General features: G+C 38.2%; 1 protein-coding gene across 1 annotated transcript in view; it reads right to left on the bottom strand.

The window, feature by feature from the left end:
• EYS (eyes shut homolog) overlaps nt 1–19,355 on the bottom strand; it is an 828,128-nt gene that overhangs the window by 37,905 nt on the left and 770,868 nt on the right. Inside the window, exons 41-42 of the mRNA XM_061460547.1 lie at nt 13,050–13,222; nt 2,821–3,003 (exon numbers count right to left, since the gene is read on the bottom strand). Coding sequence (XP_061316531.1) covers nt 2,821–3,003; nt 13,050–13,222 — 356 coding nt within the window. The remainder of the gene's footprint in view (nt 1–2,820; nt 3,004–13,049; nt 13,223–19,355) is intronic.

Raw genomic sequence — 19,355 nt, 5'->3', positions numbered from 1 at the left:
CTTGTTTTGGCCTGCAAAATTAGGCACATTAAAGACAAAGTGTTTTTTAAAATGCTGTCTGGATTTTTAAAAAGCTCTCTTGGAAATCAAGCGCATAAAGGAAATGCAACAATGTCCATGCTCCACAAAATTGATCTGATGGTGAAGGTAAGGTTAATTAGCAGTCTGCTTAAGCAAAACAGCTTTTCGCTGTTTGGTTGGCTTTGATTCTTTCAACTTACTCCTTGTCTGTACCAAGAATGGAGAGGAAAACAGATTCTTGAATAAGCTTCAAAGAAATAAGGCCATCTTAAATTACCATTCTTTTTGTTGATTTCTGACTGACTTATTTTGGGATTCAAAACCAGTTGATTTTTACTTCTACATTAATCTTATAAAGGCATAATTTTATTAACTTTGTTTTTCTTACACTAATATAACTGCAAATAGAATCAGATCCAAAATGTTTTAACATTTTATACTTTCAAGGTTGTAACTTAAATGGCTTCAATACCTTTGCTATGAAAACCAATGGTGGTTATTTGGTATACACTAATAAATGGACTTCAGGGAGGAAATATTTCCTGCTTTTTCTGCTTTTGTATCTGTTATTAGTTCTGTTACTAAAGTTTCCCTGGTCAGAACGCTTTAATTCCCTGAAGTCTTCTTAAATTTTCAGTTTACAAGTAGTTCATTTGAAAATATGAAGTAAATAACTACTTTAAAAATAGGACTACATATGCTATCATTTGCAAAAGTCCTTTGAAAGAAATGTTTAGGGTTTTTTTTTTGGGGAAACACACACAAAATACGACAATACATTTTCATTTCAAGAGGGCAGCAAATGAAACTTGGAATTATTTGTTTCAAACTATTTTTTACTGTACAATATTTGAACCCTGCAGCTGTTGACAGAGCACACTTTTATATGTACCAGTTTTAAGTGTCCTGCAACATAGAGTTATAGTAAACATCATTTAAAAATAATTCACACTGAGAACAAATGTTTTGTGTGTATAAATAATCTCAGGTGGGTTTGCTTTTACTTTAACATTATTACTCCTACTTACAGTATAACTACCACTTACAGAAGCTTACTGTTACATAAGCTTAACATAACAGCTATTTATATAAGCTTAACATATGTTAGGGTCCAACTTCACTTCTTCACTACAGTCCCCTCTTCCCCACCCCTAACACCAAGTGAGGCATAGGGATGGGGGTCTGTGGTCAGTACACAACTGTTACTCTCTGCTGCTTCTTCCCACACCTTTCCTCTCCTCAAGAGTATTGCTAGTCTGATGGCTGTGAGAATTTTGGTTTTAAGTGAGATATTAGAACAAGAGTGACTTTGTGGGTGAGGAAGATCTTATACATCTCTGTATTAGACAACATTTGATAGTAATTTACCAGAGGTTATCCATGACATCAGTGTCTGTGGTTTATGCAGATATGGTGAAACAGGGGAATCAGGTAGGGTATTGCAAAGGAATGCTCGCTATAAGAAATAAAACAAAGTGGAGAAAGGGGAAAATGAAAAGAGAATATTAAAAATACTTCCTTATGGCAAGATCAGAGGCTGTGCAAATTCTCATGCTCCTCATGGTGTGAGCATTATTGTCAGAACAACAGCATCTTCACTTGGTCAAATAAGCAAAGTTCATTTGGTAAGAAATACTGCTTTCTGGTAATTGAAACAGGGGTTACTCAGTCTCCCAAGCTATTTAAACTAAGGAGAAAATAAATAAACCTGTGATTTACCAGGCATCTCATTGTTTTTCAGCCTTGCCGACAGCTGGTGCTCTGCTACCTACCCATCATTTGACATGATGCTGAAGAAATGTGTTACTACTCTATGTCAGTGTTCACAAAAATTTACATGAAAATAATAAAATTCCAGGTTTCTGACAGACAACTGTATAATAAGCCCAGAATGCTAGCATTCTGGTTGATAAAAATGACATCAGTAAGAACTGTTTTTTCTTAGTTCAGCTATATGTGGTTGCGAGACCTACATTTCACATGACTTTGACATTACAGGGTAAAACCTGCAGGCAGGTCTTTTTGAGACAAACTTTAGTGCAATGCTAAAATCTTAGTACAGATGTAAGTAGATTTATATAACCTGCTTCTTATCTGTTTTAATCACACCAACTTGGATACTATGCAACACAGACTGTACCACAACTTACTGATAGCTAGCTTGGGTTAACCTGCATTGAGTGACTTCAGGGGTTAGGGTCTGTTATTTTACGTAAATAACAGAGTCTAATTCTGTCTGCCACAGGGTTGGATTTCAGTGTTTAGAGTCTTGTGGGCCCTGGAAGTGCAGCCCTGTGACAACAGCAGCAATTCATGGTTACTCCTGCGGCTGTTGTTTGAGAACACAGGAAGAAGAAATGCAGGGTGACTGCAGCACATTGGATGGATGGATTGATTTTCCAATAAAGTATCAGTGGAAGAAGATTTGAGGCAGCATCTCTCAAAACTGCACACCAAATAGATGTAATCAATAATGAAATTTATGTTTATGCCTGAAACGAGAACTTGAACATTCTGTTTTCCATTTATTTTGTTCAGAAATACGCTGCCTCAAGTATCAGATTGACTGCTGACTTTAATGAATGGAAGAAGTTATACTTCTTAATGAAAAGAAAAATTTATACAGCCTGATTGTTTACCGTGTGTTTACAAAAGAGTATAGTATCAAAGAGATTATTTTCCTCCTAATGAAATTATAGTCTAAAAATAATCAAGAAAAAAACCTCTGTGTGCTTTTAAAGTACTTGTTTAATGTATTTTTCAAAGACTGTAAGGATAGGTAATAAAAATAAAGCTTACCTTGACCTTTCTGTCCAGTGAAAAAAATAAGGTTATCTTGTAAAGCTGAGTGGTGATTTGCCAAATGAAATTTCAAGTTGAATTCATAGTAGAAGGTGATATTTGGGATTGTAGAATAAGCCAGGAATGAGGTATAGCCAAAGGCATCTGTGCCACTGAAACTCGGTTGGCTAATATTAATAGCTGGATTTAAAAAATAAATTCAGTGTTAGAGCAAAATCTTTAACGTATGTATTTGCAAGTTCTATTTAACAGCCATTTTAGAACTTAAAAACTGATAATTAACTAAGAGTTCATTACGTTGTAATATTTTAAATATATGCAGATATAGTTTGGCTTTCCTCTGAGTGTAATCTTTATTTTTCAGCTCTTGTGAATAGGTTTCTCATGCAAGTGAATTATTGGCAACTACTGCCATCTCGTGGATTCTGTTACATTGTTGTAAACAGAAGTACACCGAAATATTCACTCAAAACTCAGGCAGACAAAAGAAAATAGACATTCTCCCATTAAAAAAACTGCCACCTCTGAGAAATGTGTCCCAATGGCTCTAATTATAAACCTTCAAAACCACACTCCAATTAACATTGTGCCCAAACCACACACCACTCTGCCAGAGAGCTGAGGCCTCTTATCAACTTTTTGTCCTTGATTGTGCTATGTGTCTGTCAGTCCTATGCCATTCATCATTGTTCTCTTCTGCATTCCCGGTACTGAACATGTAGTAAGGTATGATTTGTCCCATTGAATCACTAACAAATAATGACAAATTATCACATTATACAAATATATTAATATGGTTGTCTAAATTTCCCTTTGCATACCTTATCAGAAGTAAGCACAGAAGTGGGAGGTAAAAAAAAAAAAAAAATTATAGTTTGATAACAATCTTAACAAAGACAAGAAAATAAAGTGACAAAAAGAGAATAATAATTTCATTATCTTTGGATTTTCTGAGTTAATGTTCCTTTCAGTGTTCACAGTTAATGTATCTTGAATCTTAGCTTTACAATACATTGTAAAAAACAAGACAGATGAAAGGGATAGAAAAAGATGAAGATTTCAGGCTACAGAATTACAATTGCATAATACACCTTTTTCTATTATCATTGACTAATTGTGTACAGTTATCAGCTCAGTGTCTGGCTTCGGGATCAGCAGACATATACACAGGACAATGAGTATAATTTAGTCCTCCTAAGTACCAGCTCACATATTTGCAAAGGCGATGTTGAAAAAGGAATGCAAATCACTACTGAGCATTGGATTTTCCAGTCTTCCAAGCTGTGATGGGCTGTGGTCAGCCCACTACACATTGGATATGCTGCTGCTTCCTCCTAAGAGGGAGAATTCCTCACACTCTTCCTCTGCTCTAGCATAGGGTCCATCTCACAGGAGACAGTTCTCTGTGAACTTCTCCAGCATAAGTAAATCCTTTTCATTTGAACTGGATTAGCCCTAGAACTGAAATTGGAGGAATACTTCTGGTGAATAGTTGCCTGTCAGGTATAGCCCATTCACTAAAACCGTTTGAGCTCTGCCCTTCAGTCAGTTCTTAAGCCAGGGTGGCATGTACCTGCTCATCCCCCAGTTGGACAACATCTTCAGACTGTGAGGAACAATACCAAAAGCCTTACTAAAAATCTTCCCTCATGCCCTTTTCTTTGGATTTGAATGACTTTCCAGTCAGCAGAGACCTCCCCAGGCTCCCAAGACCTTTAGTAGATGATCAAGAGAGGCCCTGCTGTAATGTTTGCTAGTTCATTCTGAATTCTGGGAGGAATCCCGGCCGGCACCACAGACTTGTAAACATGTAGCTGAAATAAATGGTCTCTCAAAATTTCAGTGTCCACAAATGGAAAATCACTGTTCCCATACTTGTTGCCCTCCAACTCAGGGCAGCCCAAAGTCTGTCAGTCTTATTAAAAACTGAGGAAAAAATTATATTGGATACCTATGCTTTTTCTTCATCCCTATTAATCAGATGACCATCTTCAACAAGTATCAGTCGAATGTTTTCTTTAGACTTGCTAGTAACATACTCGAAACTCTATCTTCTTGTTATCTGACACAACACTAGGCAGTTTCAACTATTGAGCTTTGGTCTTTTGTGTCTTCTCCCTGCATAAATGAGCCACAGCTCTGTACTCTTCCTGAGAAGCCTGACCTTACTTCCAGAGATCATATGGTTTCTTTTTTCTCTTGAGCTCCATGAGGAATTCCCTGTTCAGCCAAGCTGGTGTTCTTCCCCACTTGCTCGACTTGCAACACAGTGCAATTGCATGCTCCTGTGTATTTAGTTCACATGTTTTGCTAGTTCTACGTTAATGATGTTTTCATTAATAGGCAATCCAATTTCCTTACAGGAAACTGGGAACTGCAAGGAGAATAAGGTGAGGGGTGCTGGAACTGCAGAGCAGTGCAGTGTCAGCTGAGCTAAGGTGACAGTAAAAGACTCTCGATGTCTGGAAAACTATTGTATGAGGAATTAGTGATCCACATAATGGGTAATTCAGGTGTATGCCTTCCCCTCCCCAGCTGCAGTAAATACTTCTGTTCCTTTTATTTGCCTTGTGGTATTAGTAGTCATGGAGCCATGGGCCCATTAGCTTAACTTATTTCTAGTAACTTGTACTCCTGATCTGAAATAATAAAAGTGATTTCACTACTCAAGGATGAAAATATGAATCTGAAAAACTGGTAATACAGCAGTGAAGTTAATAGCATGTGTCCTGGGTTTAGCAGTAGCAGTCATTTTTAATCCTTCTTAGTAGCTGGTGCAGCGCTGTGTTTTTGACTTTCGGCCTGGGAACAGAACTGATAACACTTAATGTTTAGTCTGGCTGAGGACTTTGTGAGCCTCATGCTCTGCGAGGGAGGAGGGGAAGCCAGGAGGAAGCAGAGACAGGACACCTGACCCAAACTGACCAAAGAGGTATTCCATACCACAGCATGTCATGCCCAGGAGGTAACTGGGAGTTACCCGGAAGGGCTGGGACTGGAGGGTTGGAGGAGGTATCGGTCAGTGCTTGGTCGGGCCTGGGGGGGTGAGTTATCGGTCGGCTGGTGGTGAGGTGATGTATTCTCTTCCCTTGTTATTTCCTTTGTCATTATTATTATTGGTGGTAGCAGTAGTGATTTGTGTTATACCTTAGTTACTGGACTGTTCTTATCTCAACCCGTGGGAGTTGCATTCCTTTGATTCTCCTTCCCATCCCTTCAGGAGCAGGGCGGGGTGGGGTGGGGTGAAGAAAAGGGGGCAGAGAGTGAGAGAGTGACTGCATGATTTATGGCTGACTGGGTTTAAACCACGACAGCATGTAAGTGTGCATATGTGTGTTTTGTACAGTTTTTATGACATTTTTCATTTGGAGGGGAGGGGGAAATTAAAGGCCAGCTAAAAGCAAATGACCCAGAAAACAAATTCTCTTGAACAGGAAGAGCAGCAACCCAGATCAGCACTCCCCAAACTGACCAGAAGCCTTGCAATGCAGGTTTGTTTTTTTTTTTTTATCTGAGGAAATTCCCTTTGGGCATCTGCTGTCACTGAACTGTGCTATTTAGTCTGCAGACCCAAACAAGTCTGAAGGTGACATTGTGTGCCAGACACAGCTGCACAGAAGCAATTCACTTGCAGGCTGATTTTTCACTCTTCAGAGCTTGGAGCAAGTGACTAATCCCACTTCAGCACTTGGAAATTAATTTTATACATGTGGGGAGTACATCCTACAGAAATCCTTCTGGAAATCTGCACTGTGAAGCATTACCATAAATGCTGCTCGGAAAAGTTTCAAGGAGGGTACTTAAAGATTGCTGTGAATGCATGCTGTGGGTGGCCCTGTTGGGTGAGTGTTTATTAAACAGAATGTCGCAGTGAGGACTCCATTTTAGTGAAACTAAACCACTGAAGTTTGGTTTAAACCACCAGAATTGACACATTTACTCATCTTAGCAACGCACATTCCACTTCTTTACTTCTTTACATTTACCTTTGTGTTATAAACTGCTTGATCTTGATTCCTTGCTTAACAAAATACTTCATCTTATGACCCACAGCTTTCCAGAAGGGCCCAGTTTCTTGTGTAACACATAATTAACAACAAAATCATAGAATCATAGAATAATAGAACAGCTAGGGTTGGAAAGGACATTAAGATCCTCACTTTCCGACCCCCAAGCCATGGGCAGGGACACCTCACACTAAAGCGTGTCACCAAGACTCTGTCCAACCTGGCCTTGAACACCACTAAATCAAGAGTTTAGAAGTCAAAGTGTTCATTTCCGTTCCTGGTGAATGAACCATTTCTGCTTCACTCACATTTAGAAGGCCATCATAACTCTGCAATACAATTATATCCTGATATTTCCTCTTTAAAATTTTCCTGGCACTCAGATAATTCAAACATACCAGCCTTATGTATTACGGACCATACCAGTTTCCTGTACCAAACAGGGAATGCTTTCAGTCTGTACCTAGGGCTTAAAAAAATTGAAAAATGAAATAAAGGCTGATTACAGAGATTGCAGAAATTGAAAAATTGTTTCATTTTTCAATTCTTGGGGAACAAGAACAGTGTCCTAAACTTTGCATCTTTTGGTGAGACACAACAATATAATTTTAATACTTTAATTTCATTGAAACTACTTGACTTTAAACAACAGTAATTTGGGCACATTTCTATTCAAATCATTATAATTAGAATTCAACTTAATTTCAAAAGAATTGAAGTATGGTGATCTGGACATCTCTCTAACTGGCTGTGCTCAAGTTTTGTCTTCAGATCAAGCAAGCACCATGGATGTTCATTTAATTTTTAGAGCTTATGAAATGACAAATTTCCCTGGATGACAGGCACTTTAGAGCTAATCTAATCCCCGCTTCAATAATGAGTTGTTGATATATCTTCCTGACTGACTTCAAAAGCAGAAATATCAAATATATAGGAATTATTTTAACAAGCATTTTACAGAAAAAAAAATTTCATAACACCTCTGGAGAATGCGTATCCTGTGTTCATTTGGTCTGAAATGGTGCTATTTGTAAACACTTTCATTCAGCAGTGTGACCCTAAAGACTGGAGGAGACTTACAATCTGCAAGAAACACAATGCAAGCAACTTGTTACTAAATTAGATATGGAAAAAATTTATTAGAGCAGGGCTTGGATGTTGACTGCTTTCACACAAAACTACTAAAAAGCCAGAGCTCATAACTGGACTCAGTGTAAATGATGTAGATCACTCTCTGTACAGTTTAAGAAGCCAAAGTCACCTTGGAAATTGAGTCAAGTTGCCCATGTAGACACAGTCTCTATTCCGAATTGTTGCATACTGATGATGTTCATTGCTAAATATTTCCTGTTTTCTATTTTAATAAATGACTGAATTCTTGTTTCAGGCAACTGCACCCCTTTGAGTTGAAAGTTATGGGGGCATTTAACTCCTCAAATCAGGAGTGTTTGGTTATGTGACAAATGCTTGCCCTCAACAGACACAAAGCAGCACAGAGACAATGGCAGGTGGTGTAACTCAATTATGACTTTGCCTCAGCTACTCTGCGTGGCTAAATAGGGAATTGCTGGGTATGCTCAAGTGGAAGAGGAGAGTTTACAGGTCATGGAAGGAGGGGCTGGCCACTTGGGAGGAATATAAGGCTGCTGCTAGAGGATGTAGGAAGACAGCTAGGAGGACTAAGGCATCCTTAGAATTAAACCTGGCGAGAAGGGTCAAGGACAGCAAAAAGAGCTTTTTCAAATACATGGCAGACAAAACTAACATCAGAGGCAATGTAGGCCCACTGATGAACGGGATGGGTGCCCTGGTGACGGAAGATACAGAGATGGCAGAGTTACTGAATGCCTTCTTTGTCTCTGTCTACTCTGCTGCAGGCAGTCCTGAAGAGCCCTGTACCCCTGAGACCTTAGATGAAGTCAGGTCGACGGAGCGGTTTGCCTTAGTCGATGAGGAATGGGTTAGAGACCAGTTGAGCAATCTGGACATCCATAAATCTATGGGTCCAGATGGGATGCACCCGCGGGTGCTGAGGGAACTGGCGGAAGTCATTGCTAGACCACTCTCCATCATCCCATTTACCAAGTCTTGGGAAACGGGAGAGGTGCCTGAGGACTGGAGGAAAGCAAATGTCACTCCAGTCTTCAAAAAGGGCAAGAAGGAGGACCCGGGTAACTATAGACCGGTCAGCCTCACCTCCATCCCTGGGAAAGTGATGGAACACCTTATCCTTGGTGCCATCTTAAGGCATATCAAAGATAAGAGGGTTATGAGGGGCAGTCAACATGGCTTCACCAGGGGGAAATCATGTTTGACCAATCTCTTACCCTTTTATGAGGAAATAACACTGTGGATGGATGATGGCAGAGCGGTGGATGTAGTCTACCTTGACTTCAGCAAAGCATTTGACACAGTCTCCCACAGCATCCTCACAGCTAAATTGAGGAAGTGTGGACTGGATGATCAGGTAGTGAGGTGGACTGTGAACTGGCTGAAGGAGAGAAGCCAGAGAGTTGTAGTCTATGGGGCTGAGTCTAGTTGGAGGCCTGTAACTAGTGGAGTGCCTCAAGGGTCAGTAATGGGACCGGTATTATTTAATATATTCATCAATGATTTAGATGAGGGAATTGAGTGTACTACCAGCAAGTTTGCTGATGACGCTAAGCTGGGAGGAGTGGCTGACACGCCAGAAGGCTGTTCAGTATGTTTGGCTATGTCCTTCCTCTGATCAGCACAGCCTGTCCTCTCTTCTAACTTATATTACCATCCCCTGGGGCTACTGACCCATTCATTATGACTTAGCTATGTAGCTTCATGAGAGAGATTTCAACATATAACAGCCAACTTGCAGTTATAATAACATAGTCATCTAATGGTAAAAGCAAGAAAAGATGTGTTGTGAGAGATAATGCCCTTTATTATGTGTATTTGGAAAAACGGACATGATTTTAGGAAGCTTTCCTTGATGTCTGAAACAAGCATAGGGTAACTAAGATATACTCAGAGCAATTGTTACGAGCCTGTTCAGACTGCTGTATGCTCCATCTGCTTCAGAAATAGAAGAAAAACCTTTGCTAGTCCCAGAAGCTCGTCTGGTTTTCTTATTTATATAGGTTTTGCCTCATTTGTCATATTTATGGTAGCCCAGCAGTTTTCTCACTTTTAGAATGTTGTTGTTTCCCATAAAATGATGTATTTTTAACTTGTTGCACCAAGCATTTTGGTTTTGTTTTTATTTTGTTTTTATTTTTCCCAACATTTAATATGGCATAGATTTATTATCACTTTTTCTTACATATTTGGAGAGATTGATGTAATTAGAGTGTCTTCTAACTCTTAACAGATGGTAATTGGAGCTCTGATATGTGCAAGTTCTGTAGCAGCGGGTTATTTTGTGGTTCTGTTCACATCTTTATTTAGCTTTACTTTGTCTTTTGTAAATATCTGTTGGTAGGAGCAGCAATGCTGGCTTGAAATCTGCAGTTCTATTTGGTACATTTGCTATACTAATTTTATCAAATAATCACTGTAACTTCTTGCACATTTCTTGTTGATGAAGTCCAAGCAGTACTCAATAAGCATTTAGGAGAAACAAGCTTTCCATCAGTGTTTTAGACATAAAGTAGTATGCACTTGATTACTAATCTTAATAGCAGAGACAACATTTTGGTATATCTTAAAGAGGAGAGGATTCGTTGAAAATCTGTGCACCTAGACTTTAGATTTTATGGACCATTTCTTTCTAGCAAGCTTATTATTTGGGCCATTCATTTTGTTATAGTAAACAATCAAATTTGTGTTCTGTTTCTAATGTAATTTATATTGCTCTACCATTGTAATTAGGCAATCTATCACTGTCTTCAAAGCACCTCACCAAATGTACGCCTTTGATGCTGCTAGGGCTATCCCTAAAGCTGCACCCAGACTTCAGTGCATTGTGGCTGTTTCTTCCCTGTTTGTTCAGTTTCAGTATATGTGGAAAAAAGGCTTTTTTTTTTTGCAGCTTTTTTAAAATTTCAGTGCAAAGTCCAACTTAACAAGACTTCTGTCTGTGATCACTTAATTTCTATTCTAAACTCTTAAGACACAGGTCAATAGAATAAATATTTGTATTTCAGTATTTTTTTGTGTTGTGGGCTTATTGATCCTAGATTTATACTCTGTGCTATGAAGCTGGGTGTTCTTCCCCATTTTGTTTGCTTACAGTGATGATCCAAAAAGTTTTCCCTTTCCATTAAAAAAAAAATTAATTCTTTCTGTGTTTTCAAAGCCTTCAGCTCTCTAGTCTAATCAAACTAATGATTTTGTGTACTTTCCCTCAATTTAGGCTCTGTCAATTTTTACTCACTCTCAGTTTAGAGACAGCTAACTACAAAGAGTTGCAAAGATCCTCATTGAACTACTACAGGGAAAAAGCGTTAGAGGATATGCAGTGTTGACAGATGTAAATTGAGGTAGATTACACAAACAGTCCTAGCCTTACATTGAGAATTGTGGACTCTGAACTTGCCATCAGTATTCAAAGAAAAAGGTGTTAGGAGTTTTAATAAGCAGTTTCATGAAAAACACCAGTGTACTCATAAAAGGAAATAGGCTGGAAGAAATGTTTAAGGAAAGGACATAGAGTAAACCAGAAAGATGTCTAACCGTGTTATATATTATCACACCTTCAGTACTGCAGTCAGCTCCTCATTTTAAAGAGGGTGCAGTGGCACTGAGAAGCAGCAAAGAAAGGAAGCCTGGATGACTAAAGATACAGCATGGCTAGTGTTCCAAAAATGAATGAATCTACTTGAACTATTCAGAAATATTTTTTTGGGGGTTATAATAAGGATATATATAAAATCATGAGGGGCATGGAGAAGGTGGACAGGGAAACATTCATAAAACAGGGAACAACTCTGAAACTTCTCAGAAGCTTGAGGCATTAATGTCATTAGTAATTGGAGCGGTTAAGCAAACAAATGGAAGTACTTCTGCACAAGTTATATACTTAAGCTCTGGAGCTTTTGCCACAGGATGTTGCGTATCAATCAAGTTTATATGGACCAATTAGAGAAGTACATGGAAGAAAATAAATCTATCAAAGGCTACACCAGGTACCAACCCCAGCACAAGAAGCCCCAGTATCTTGTGATACCACAAGTTAAGAAAGATTGATTGGTGGCTTGGCTTCACGAGTGAAGATTTGGGAAGGGCTTTAACCACGCTTACTACAAGCACAATGACCAAAGATTACCAAAGAAGTATCATACATGTTTCATACACTTGCCTACACATTCACTACTGGCTATCAATTATCAGGGTTAGGAGAAAACATGGATAAACCAAACATTATTCTGCTGAAAATTTTGGAAATTAAAATTTTAAATAAGAGTTACAGATGTATGTGATATGAAGAAAAAGACAATGTAGATTTTGATCCAATCTGAACATTGCTTAATACTTATTTTGAAAGCACTTCATATGCACTATTAAATCAGCTCAGAACCAATGATTATTTTCTATATGCATGTTTTTCAATCATTACTTCTTATTCCATTGTTAATGGAAAAGGGAACCTTGCATGCTCACACACAGGAATTTCTGACCTAGACCAATCATTATAATCAATGATTGAAGAACAAAAGCCATTAATTTGATAGTATTAGTCAAAATACCAATTTACTTAGCTTTATTAATTTCCCTTCATCTTATCTCCTGTTTCATGCCAACACACTTGGTAAATTTTAATTTGTTCCTCTTTTTGACGTAAGAAATTAATCAAATTTTAGCACCTGCTTGTATTTTTACAATCCAGAAAGTATTATTTGTATACTCCTTTACTGTACAAAATGTACAAAGTAATGCTTCCCCAAGTAGAGGAAAATTTAAACTACAGGAGAAATTAATTTCTCCAAAGCAGCTCTCAGTCAAATCTCTCAGCTTCTTTAGAGGTAAATTACTAAAACATCAGACTCTGTTTTTTCCTAGCTTGTCTGCTTTTAAATTCTTTGACCTTCTGTCTTCCTTTCTCTGATCAACACTTTTATGAAACAACAGGCAGCGAGGGTGCTCAGCTGCAATATTTTTTTGCATGTGATTGGATTTTGGGCTTTGTTTGTAGGTGGGAAGCTGACCACTTTCAGTGTTTTGCCTTCAAACCGTTTGGCTTGTTTATTGTACATTTTCTATGAATGGTAGAAACTATCACCTATGCATAAAGAAAATGGTTCTTACCATCACTGCAGAGAATGCCAGATCTTCCATATGGGCAAAGGCAAACAGCATCTCGCCTGGAATTTGGAAAACACGTAGCACCATTTCCACATGGATTTTCTTCGCAAGTTGCAAACTGGCAGAGTTTTCCAGAGTAGAGCTTAGGGCATTCACAAAACCAATTTTCTGCATCACTGACAAATTTAAATGAAAAGCAAAAAAATATGAATAAGTAACAAAATGCCTTAAAAAACCCAGGGTGGGTTTTATACTCACACGAAAATAGGTGACATTTTACTTACAGTTGAAATACATTTTTTTTTTTTTTTTGGTTGGTTGGTTTTTTGCTTGTGTACTTGACATTAGAGATGCCAAAATGCTTTACGGCATATGGGTGACTTGACTTGAGAGATTCTTTCAGGTTTAATTTTATATTTTGATTTATCTTTCCTTTCCTGGTAAGATATATGGCTTTTAGCATGTATTACTTGTTATTTGTGCTGCTGTTTTTATAACACAGTTGAAATAAGTGCTACAGAAAAACAGCTCTGCTATTATGGTTGAAAAAAGGAAAGAAAGTGAAAACAAAAATTATAAAGCTACTAGCTTACTTTGCAAATGGAAACATCATTTGTATATTGAGCTATTACGTATAGCTTGTGACAAGACAATAGGATCTAAAGAACTGAAATAAAAATACCTACAGTAGTGCTTACATTGAAACTGAACCAGAATAAATAGGTAATATCTCTGCTTTCATATATTTTGTGTTCTCAGTCATAGACAGAATAATAGAATAGGCAAGGGAAAGAATAAGTTGGACTCAGTCTTGAGACGTGATAAAAACAAATGTTTAGAAACGTGCATATTCTGTTTGTATGAATTACCTGGGTTTTAGTATACAAAGATAGCACAACAGCAGGTATGGTAGGAAAACCAAAATAAGATCGGTTGCTTATTATAAATACAATTTCATTAAAGGTCTTATTTGATTTTCCCCTTGTTTTATGACTAAAATTAGATGACAGCTAGATAAGTCAATTCATGTCATTACTAAACACCCTCTGTCATTACTAAACATGTCTGTCTTATACTTGATAAGGTCACATGCGCCTGTGGGTATGAATACGGAAGGCATGATGTGAGCTGTATCAAACCACAGTCTTTGTGTTTGTCCAGATAATTATATTGTCCAGATAATTATATTAGGATGTTCAGTGACAAAATACAAAATGCATATGATTTTTTAAAATCTTGATAATGCTTATGATATCCATGCAATCAGGTTGGAGAAAATAATCTGGGGTTGAAAGAACCCCTGTATTTTTTAAAACAGGGAAATAAGTGAACCTTGTGACAGCCTTTGTGCATAGCAATTGATGAGTGCATTTCTAAACTGACCACCTGCAGTTCTGGGAAGAGAGGATCTCAGCTGGAGAGTCTACAGAATGAATCTCATGAATAATGCCTCCAGACACCTTTGCAAAAGAAAATTACTATCAGCTGCAATAATAAATTTCTGTGTGTAGCCTATTCTATTTATAGATCTGCTGCAGACACCAGCAGAGGAATGTAAATGAGATCCTGGATTGCTTTTGTTTGTGCAGCATCAAGAAGCCTGCTTTCTACGGTTTTAATATCAGCATTACATGGTTCAGCTAATTAAAAAAAGAAACAATAAACCGAATTCTTCCTGGAAATCTACAATTGATGGTGATGACTGCTAAATCATCAAATGTGTTTCTGTTTATTTATAGAAGAGAAGACAGATCATCCCTGCTGACTGCCAAAATGCATAGACTTTAGTTTTCATCTTTAGAAAAACAATTTTCATGAATTCTTCTATTGAGCCGTATAAGTCACCATTGGCCATTTCTTTTTATAGCCTTACTTTTGCTATTGTAGAGAACATTAAAAATAAAAGCTCTCATAACAAATTGTGAGGAGTTTATTGTTATAAAAATAATCAATGTTTCAACAATTCACTATTCATGCCATAACACTCTAATAACAAAGAGTGATTCCCAATGAGGCAAAGACAACAATTTTTAAAAAGTTCTACAAAATAATGCAAAACTTGTAATATGACAGCTAGCCATAAAGTATCACCTCACATGGAGTCTCGGATGACTTACTTATTCTCTCTCAAAGCATTCTGTCACTGTACTTATAAAGAAAATGACAAGGTTCCCCATATTCTGTTGAATTTATCTGAGCTGCAAGAAACACATAAATGCTTAAATGACCATGGACTTCTCTCTTCCTGAGTGGATTTCACTATTTCATGATCCTGTTATCTTTTATAAATGCAAGAAGCAAATGAAAGGGGACAGCAAAGCAGAACAGTAAAATCTTTTGTCTACATTGTACCTGTGAATGCTCTAAGAAAAAGTTATTGGATAATTACACACATGAGCTGAAAAAAATGAATAATGCATTAAAGAAACAAGAAAAATATCAGAATTTTGAGGCTTCAAGATTAGAAACAAAATTGGAATGTTTTTCTGAAATGTTATATATCTACACTTGCGTTTGAGTTCAGACGTAGAGAGATCTGAAAGAAATTTGAAGAAAACCTCCCTGTTGTCACCAGTTGAAATGCCTTCATTCATATTGTAGAGTGGTCTCGAGTGTGTAAACTCAATTTTTTTTCAGATGAACCTGCACCAGAAGATTTTCTTACACCTCAGGTACTCCAGCTGCTAGTGGGCATTCAGCCCATGAGGCCAGACCAGGTCCAGTGTGAGTTAAAGCTCCCTGAAACATGAATAATGGGGATGCTGGGTCCTTAGCCCTAATTGATATGCCCTGTATATCTATTCCTATCGAACTATGTTATCTGGTAATGTGGATACATATTTATATGCCACCAAAGAAAATCAGGTAGCCATGGTGTAGGTTATATACCAAAAAAGACTCCAGATTTTAACCTGAAATATTGAAGAACTCCAGAAGTAGACAGAGAAAAAAACCTAACCATCAAGAATCATATGAAGGAAGAATGATACAAATAGTGTGAGAAAATGGGAGAAGAGACAGAAATAGTAAAGAATAGACAAGACCAGTACTCCTAGAGCAGCATTAACTCATGTCACCAGACATGATATATAAAGAAAAAGGTGCAGGGAAGATGAACTGTCCTCTGAACAACTCTGAAATGGTGAGAGACACACTTCTTTTCATTACTATTACCCATGTTAAAATATTCCTTTGATCTTCAGTATAGACATTAGCTTGGAAAGAAAATAATCAAGAAGACTTTTCATGGTACAACATGATACTGGTAATTCCATCAAATCCTTCTCCTTGAATCAGTATGACATCAGAGACCTGATTTAATGAAATCAAAGTTTTGTGCAAGATTGACAGCTTTGGGATGCCAACACAGGTTTTGATTAATTCCTGTTTTTAAATATTGCATAATAAAGGGAGACTGGATTGTAACACATTAATAATAAAGTCAGAGCTTTATTTAATCAGTTTTTTGCTTTTAAACTAATTCTGTTTTAAAAAGAAAAGATTATAATGCCTCTGTGCAGCGTGCCATAGGCATAATTTGCACTCTGGTGGTATAGTGCTGTGGTTTTCCGAAGCAGGCTATTATTTTCTATATGCTTGTGCTTTTTCCATCTCTGAAGTGGGAACACTGTATTCTGTCATTCCCAGGGAAAGCACTGTGCATTCCATTGTTATAGTCACATATGAGAGGGCTTCCCTGAAAGGCAACCCTTTCCACACCCTTTAATCATGACAGTATTAAGCTGAGAATGTAAGAAACTGTGTGCTGGAGTGGGTTCAATATTTAACTACACGAGTTCTTTTAATGTTCTCACTATATTGTATGGGACAGTTATGGAAGTTGGAGGAAAGAGCTTCCTGAGCTTCTTCAGTTAATAAATAGTAGGTATAATTCAGTTAATTTTACAGTTGTTACTATTATTTATTACTAGTGCCATTTTGTTTCAAATAACAAGAAACTGAAAGGAGCATCGCAATTTATCACTTTAAAATTTAAGTCGAATTACACTTCATTCAAAGATTCATTTAAACTCCTTATAGAAAAATAACAGGATAATGTAAAGGGGATTAGGATCTTCCTTTGAAAGCTTTGTGTAATAGCCAAATCCACAGAAACTCGTTGCAGCCAGAAGGATAACTTTATCTCAACAATAATCTTAAAAATATTAAAGGGCAATATGCAAAGGAAGCATTTCTTCCTTGTGCACAGCAGGTGTTTTTCTACTATATAATACATCTGCCAATCTTTCCTTGTATTATACAGTGCCTGAAAATCATTTCAGCTTTCCTGTTGCTTTCCTACTTTCAACCAGGTTTCCTCAATTACAGTATCTTCTCTAGCTCTGAGTGCTTTTGTTAGCTTTACTGTTTTGAATCCTTTTTTTTCCCAATCAGGAATTATTATTCTGAAAGCTCCTGTTATTCACTATATATTTCTTTCTTTTTACTGAAGGACTTATGTATTGGGTTTGTGTGGTCAGGTTTTGTTAGTGTGAGAGAGGAGTGGGGTGACTACAGGGGTGGCTTCTGTGAAAAGCCGCTAGAAGCTTCCCCAGCATCTGATAGAGTCAATGCCAGTAGGCTACAATATGGGCCCACTGCCAGCCAAGACTGAGCCCATCAGTGGTGGTGGTGGTGGTGCCTCTGGGGTAACATGTTTAAGAAGGGGACAAAGTTATTGTGCACGAGAAACTTCAGCCAGAGAAAGGAGTGAGACTATGTGTCAGAAACAACTCTGCAGACACCAAGGTCAGTGCAGAAGGAGGGCAGGAGGTGCTCCAGGTGCCAGAGCAGAGATTCTCCTGCAGCCCATGGTGTAACCCATGGTGCAGCCCATGGTGAGGCAGCTGTGCCCCTGCAGCCCATGGATGTTGATGGTGGAACAGGTCTCCACCTGCAGCCCATGGAGTACCCCACACCAGAGTAGGGAGATGCCTGAAGGAGGCTGTGGTCTTGTGGGAAGCCTGTGCTGGATCAGGCTCCTGGCAGGACCCGTGGCCACATGGAGAGAAGAGCCCACGCTGGATCAGGTCTGCTGGAGGACTCCTGACCCCACAGGGGACCCACACTGGAGCAGTCTGTGAACAACTGCAGCCCATGGGAAAGACTCACATTGGAGAAGTTTGTGGAGAACTCCCACGGGAGGGACGCTACACGAGAGCAGAGGAAGGAGCAGCAGAGACAAAGTGTGATGAACTGACTTCATGCCACATTCCCTGTCCCCCCGAGATGCTGGAGGGGAGGAGGTTCAGAAAATTAGGAATAAAATTGAGCCAGGAAGAAGGGAGGGGTGGGGGAAGGTGTTTCTAAGAGTTAATTTTTTAATTTCTCATTACCCTACTCTGATTTGACTGGTAATAAGTTAATTTCCCCAAGTCAAATCTATTTTGCTCATGACGGTAGCTCATGAGTGATCTATCCTTGTCTTTATCTCAGCCCACGAGCCTTGCATTATGTTTTCACTCCCTTGTCCTGCTGAGGAGGGGATTGATAAGAGCGGGTTTCGTGAGCACCTGGTGTCCAGTCAGAGTCAACCCACCACAGCTTTCTGAACTGATTTATTCAAACTACCACTGACAGGCTCCTTTTAAACCAAGTCTAAATCACTTATGAACTGTATCAGTTTTGAAAACTCCTATGGAAAATATTTCCAGATTGGTTGAGTGCACTCACAGAAAAATGTTTTTGCTTTAAATTTTCTTAGAGGCAGGCTTATACTCAGAGTTATACTGGTTCTACCATGGACTAAATAGGTTCTCCCATTTAAAAGATATTTTCAAATTCTTTGATCCAGATTAAAAGTATTGGAGTGGGAAGGTTCAAATTCCACTTCAAAAAGGAGAACAGGAGAGACAAAAAGTTTTCAATATGTCACTTGCATGCTGCCAACATGCAAGAAATAGACCATTGTGTACAAAACAGTTCAGCTCTAACAGAAAATTAATTTTGAGGACCTTGAAAGATGTCATTATTTTCAGGAATTTAGTATTCTATGATTGTTTTATTTATGAATGTACACATTCAAATATCTAACACAGTGCTATTGAGGTTTTCAGGATCAAGAAGCATCTCCTGGAGTCTTTTGTAAACCCTATTTAACCTCTATTTTCCACTCAGATGGTGAATACACAAGTGATTTCCCATCACAATGGATACACATCCATTAAAAAGTATGATGCTTAAAAAGTCATGTCCTCTTATGTGACAGTTATGACCATTCCTGTCACATAAGAGGATACACAAGTGTGGGGTATCAAGCACTTCTGGACACAGAACACTTAATGGTGCATGGTTAAAGATCCCTCAGGA

The sequence above is a fragment of the Pezoporus flaviventris genome, unplaced genomic scaffold, assembly GCF_033815535.1.
Source record: "Pezoporus flaviventris isolate CSIRO_AGI_PZ_B2104156 unplaced genomic scaffold, CSIRO_AGI_Pfla_v1 ptg000031l, whole genome shotgun sequence".
Taxonomy (NCBI): Eukaryota; Metazoa; Chordata; class Aves; order Psittaciformes; family Psittacidae; genus Pezoporus; species Pezoporus flaviventris.
Note: the sequence above shows the minus strand (reverse complement) of the source record. Positions and strands in the feature narration are given on the sequence as shown.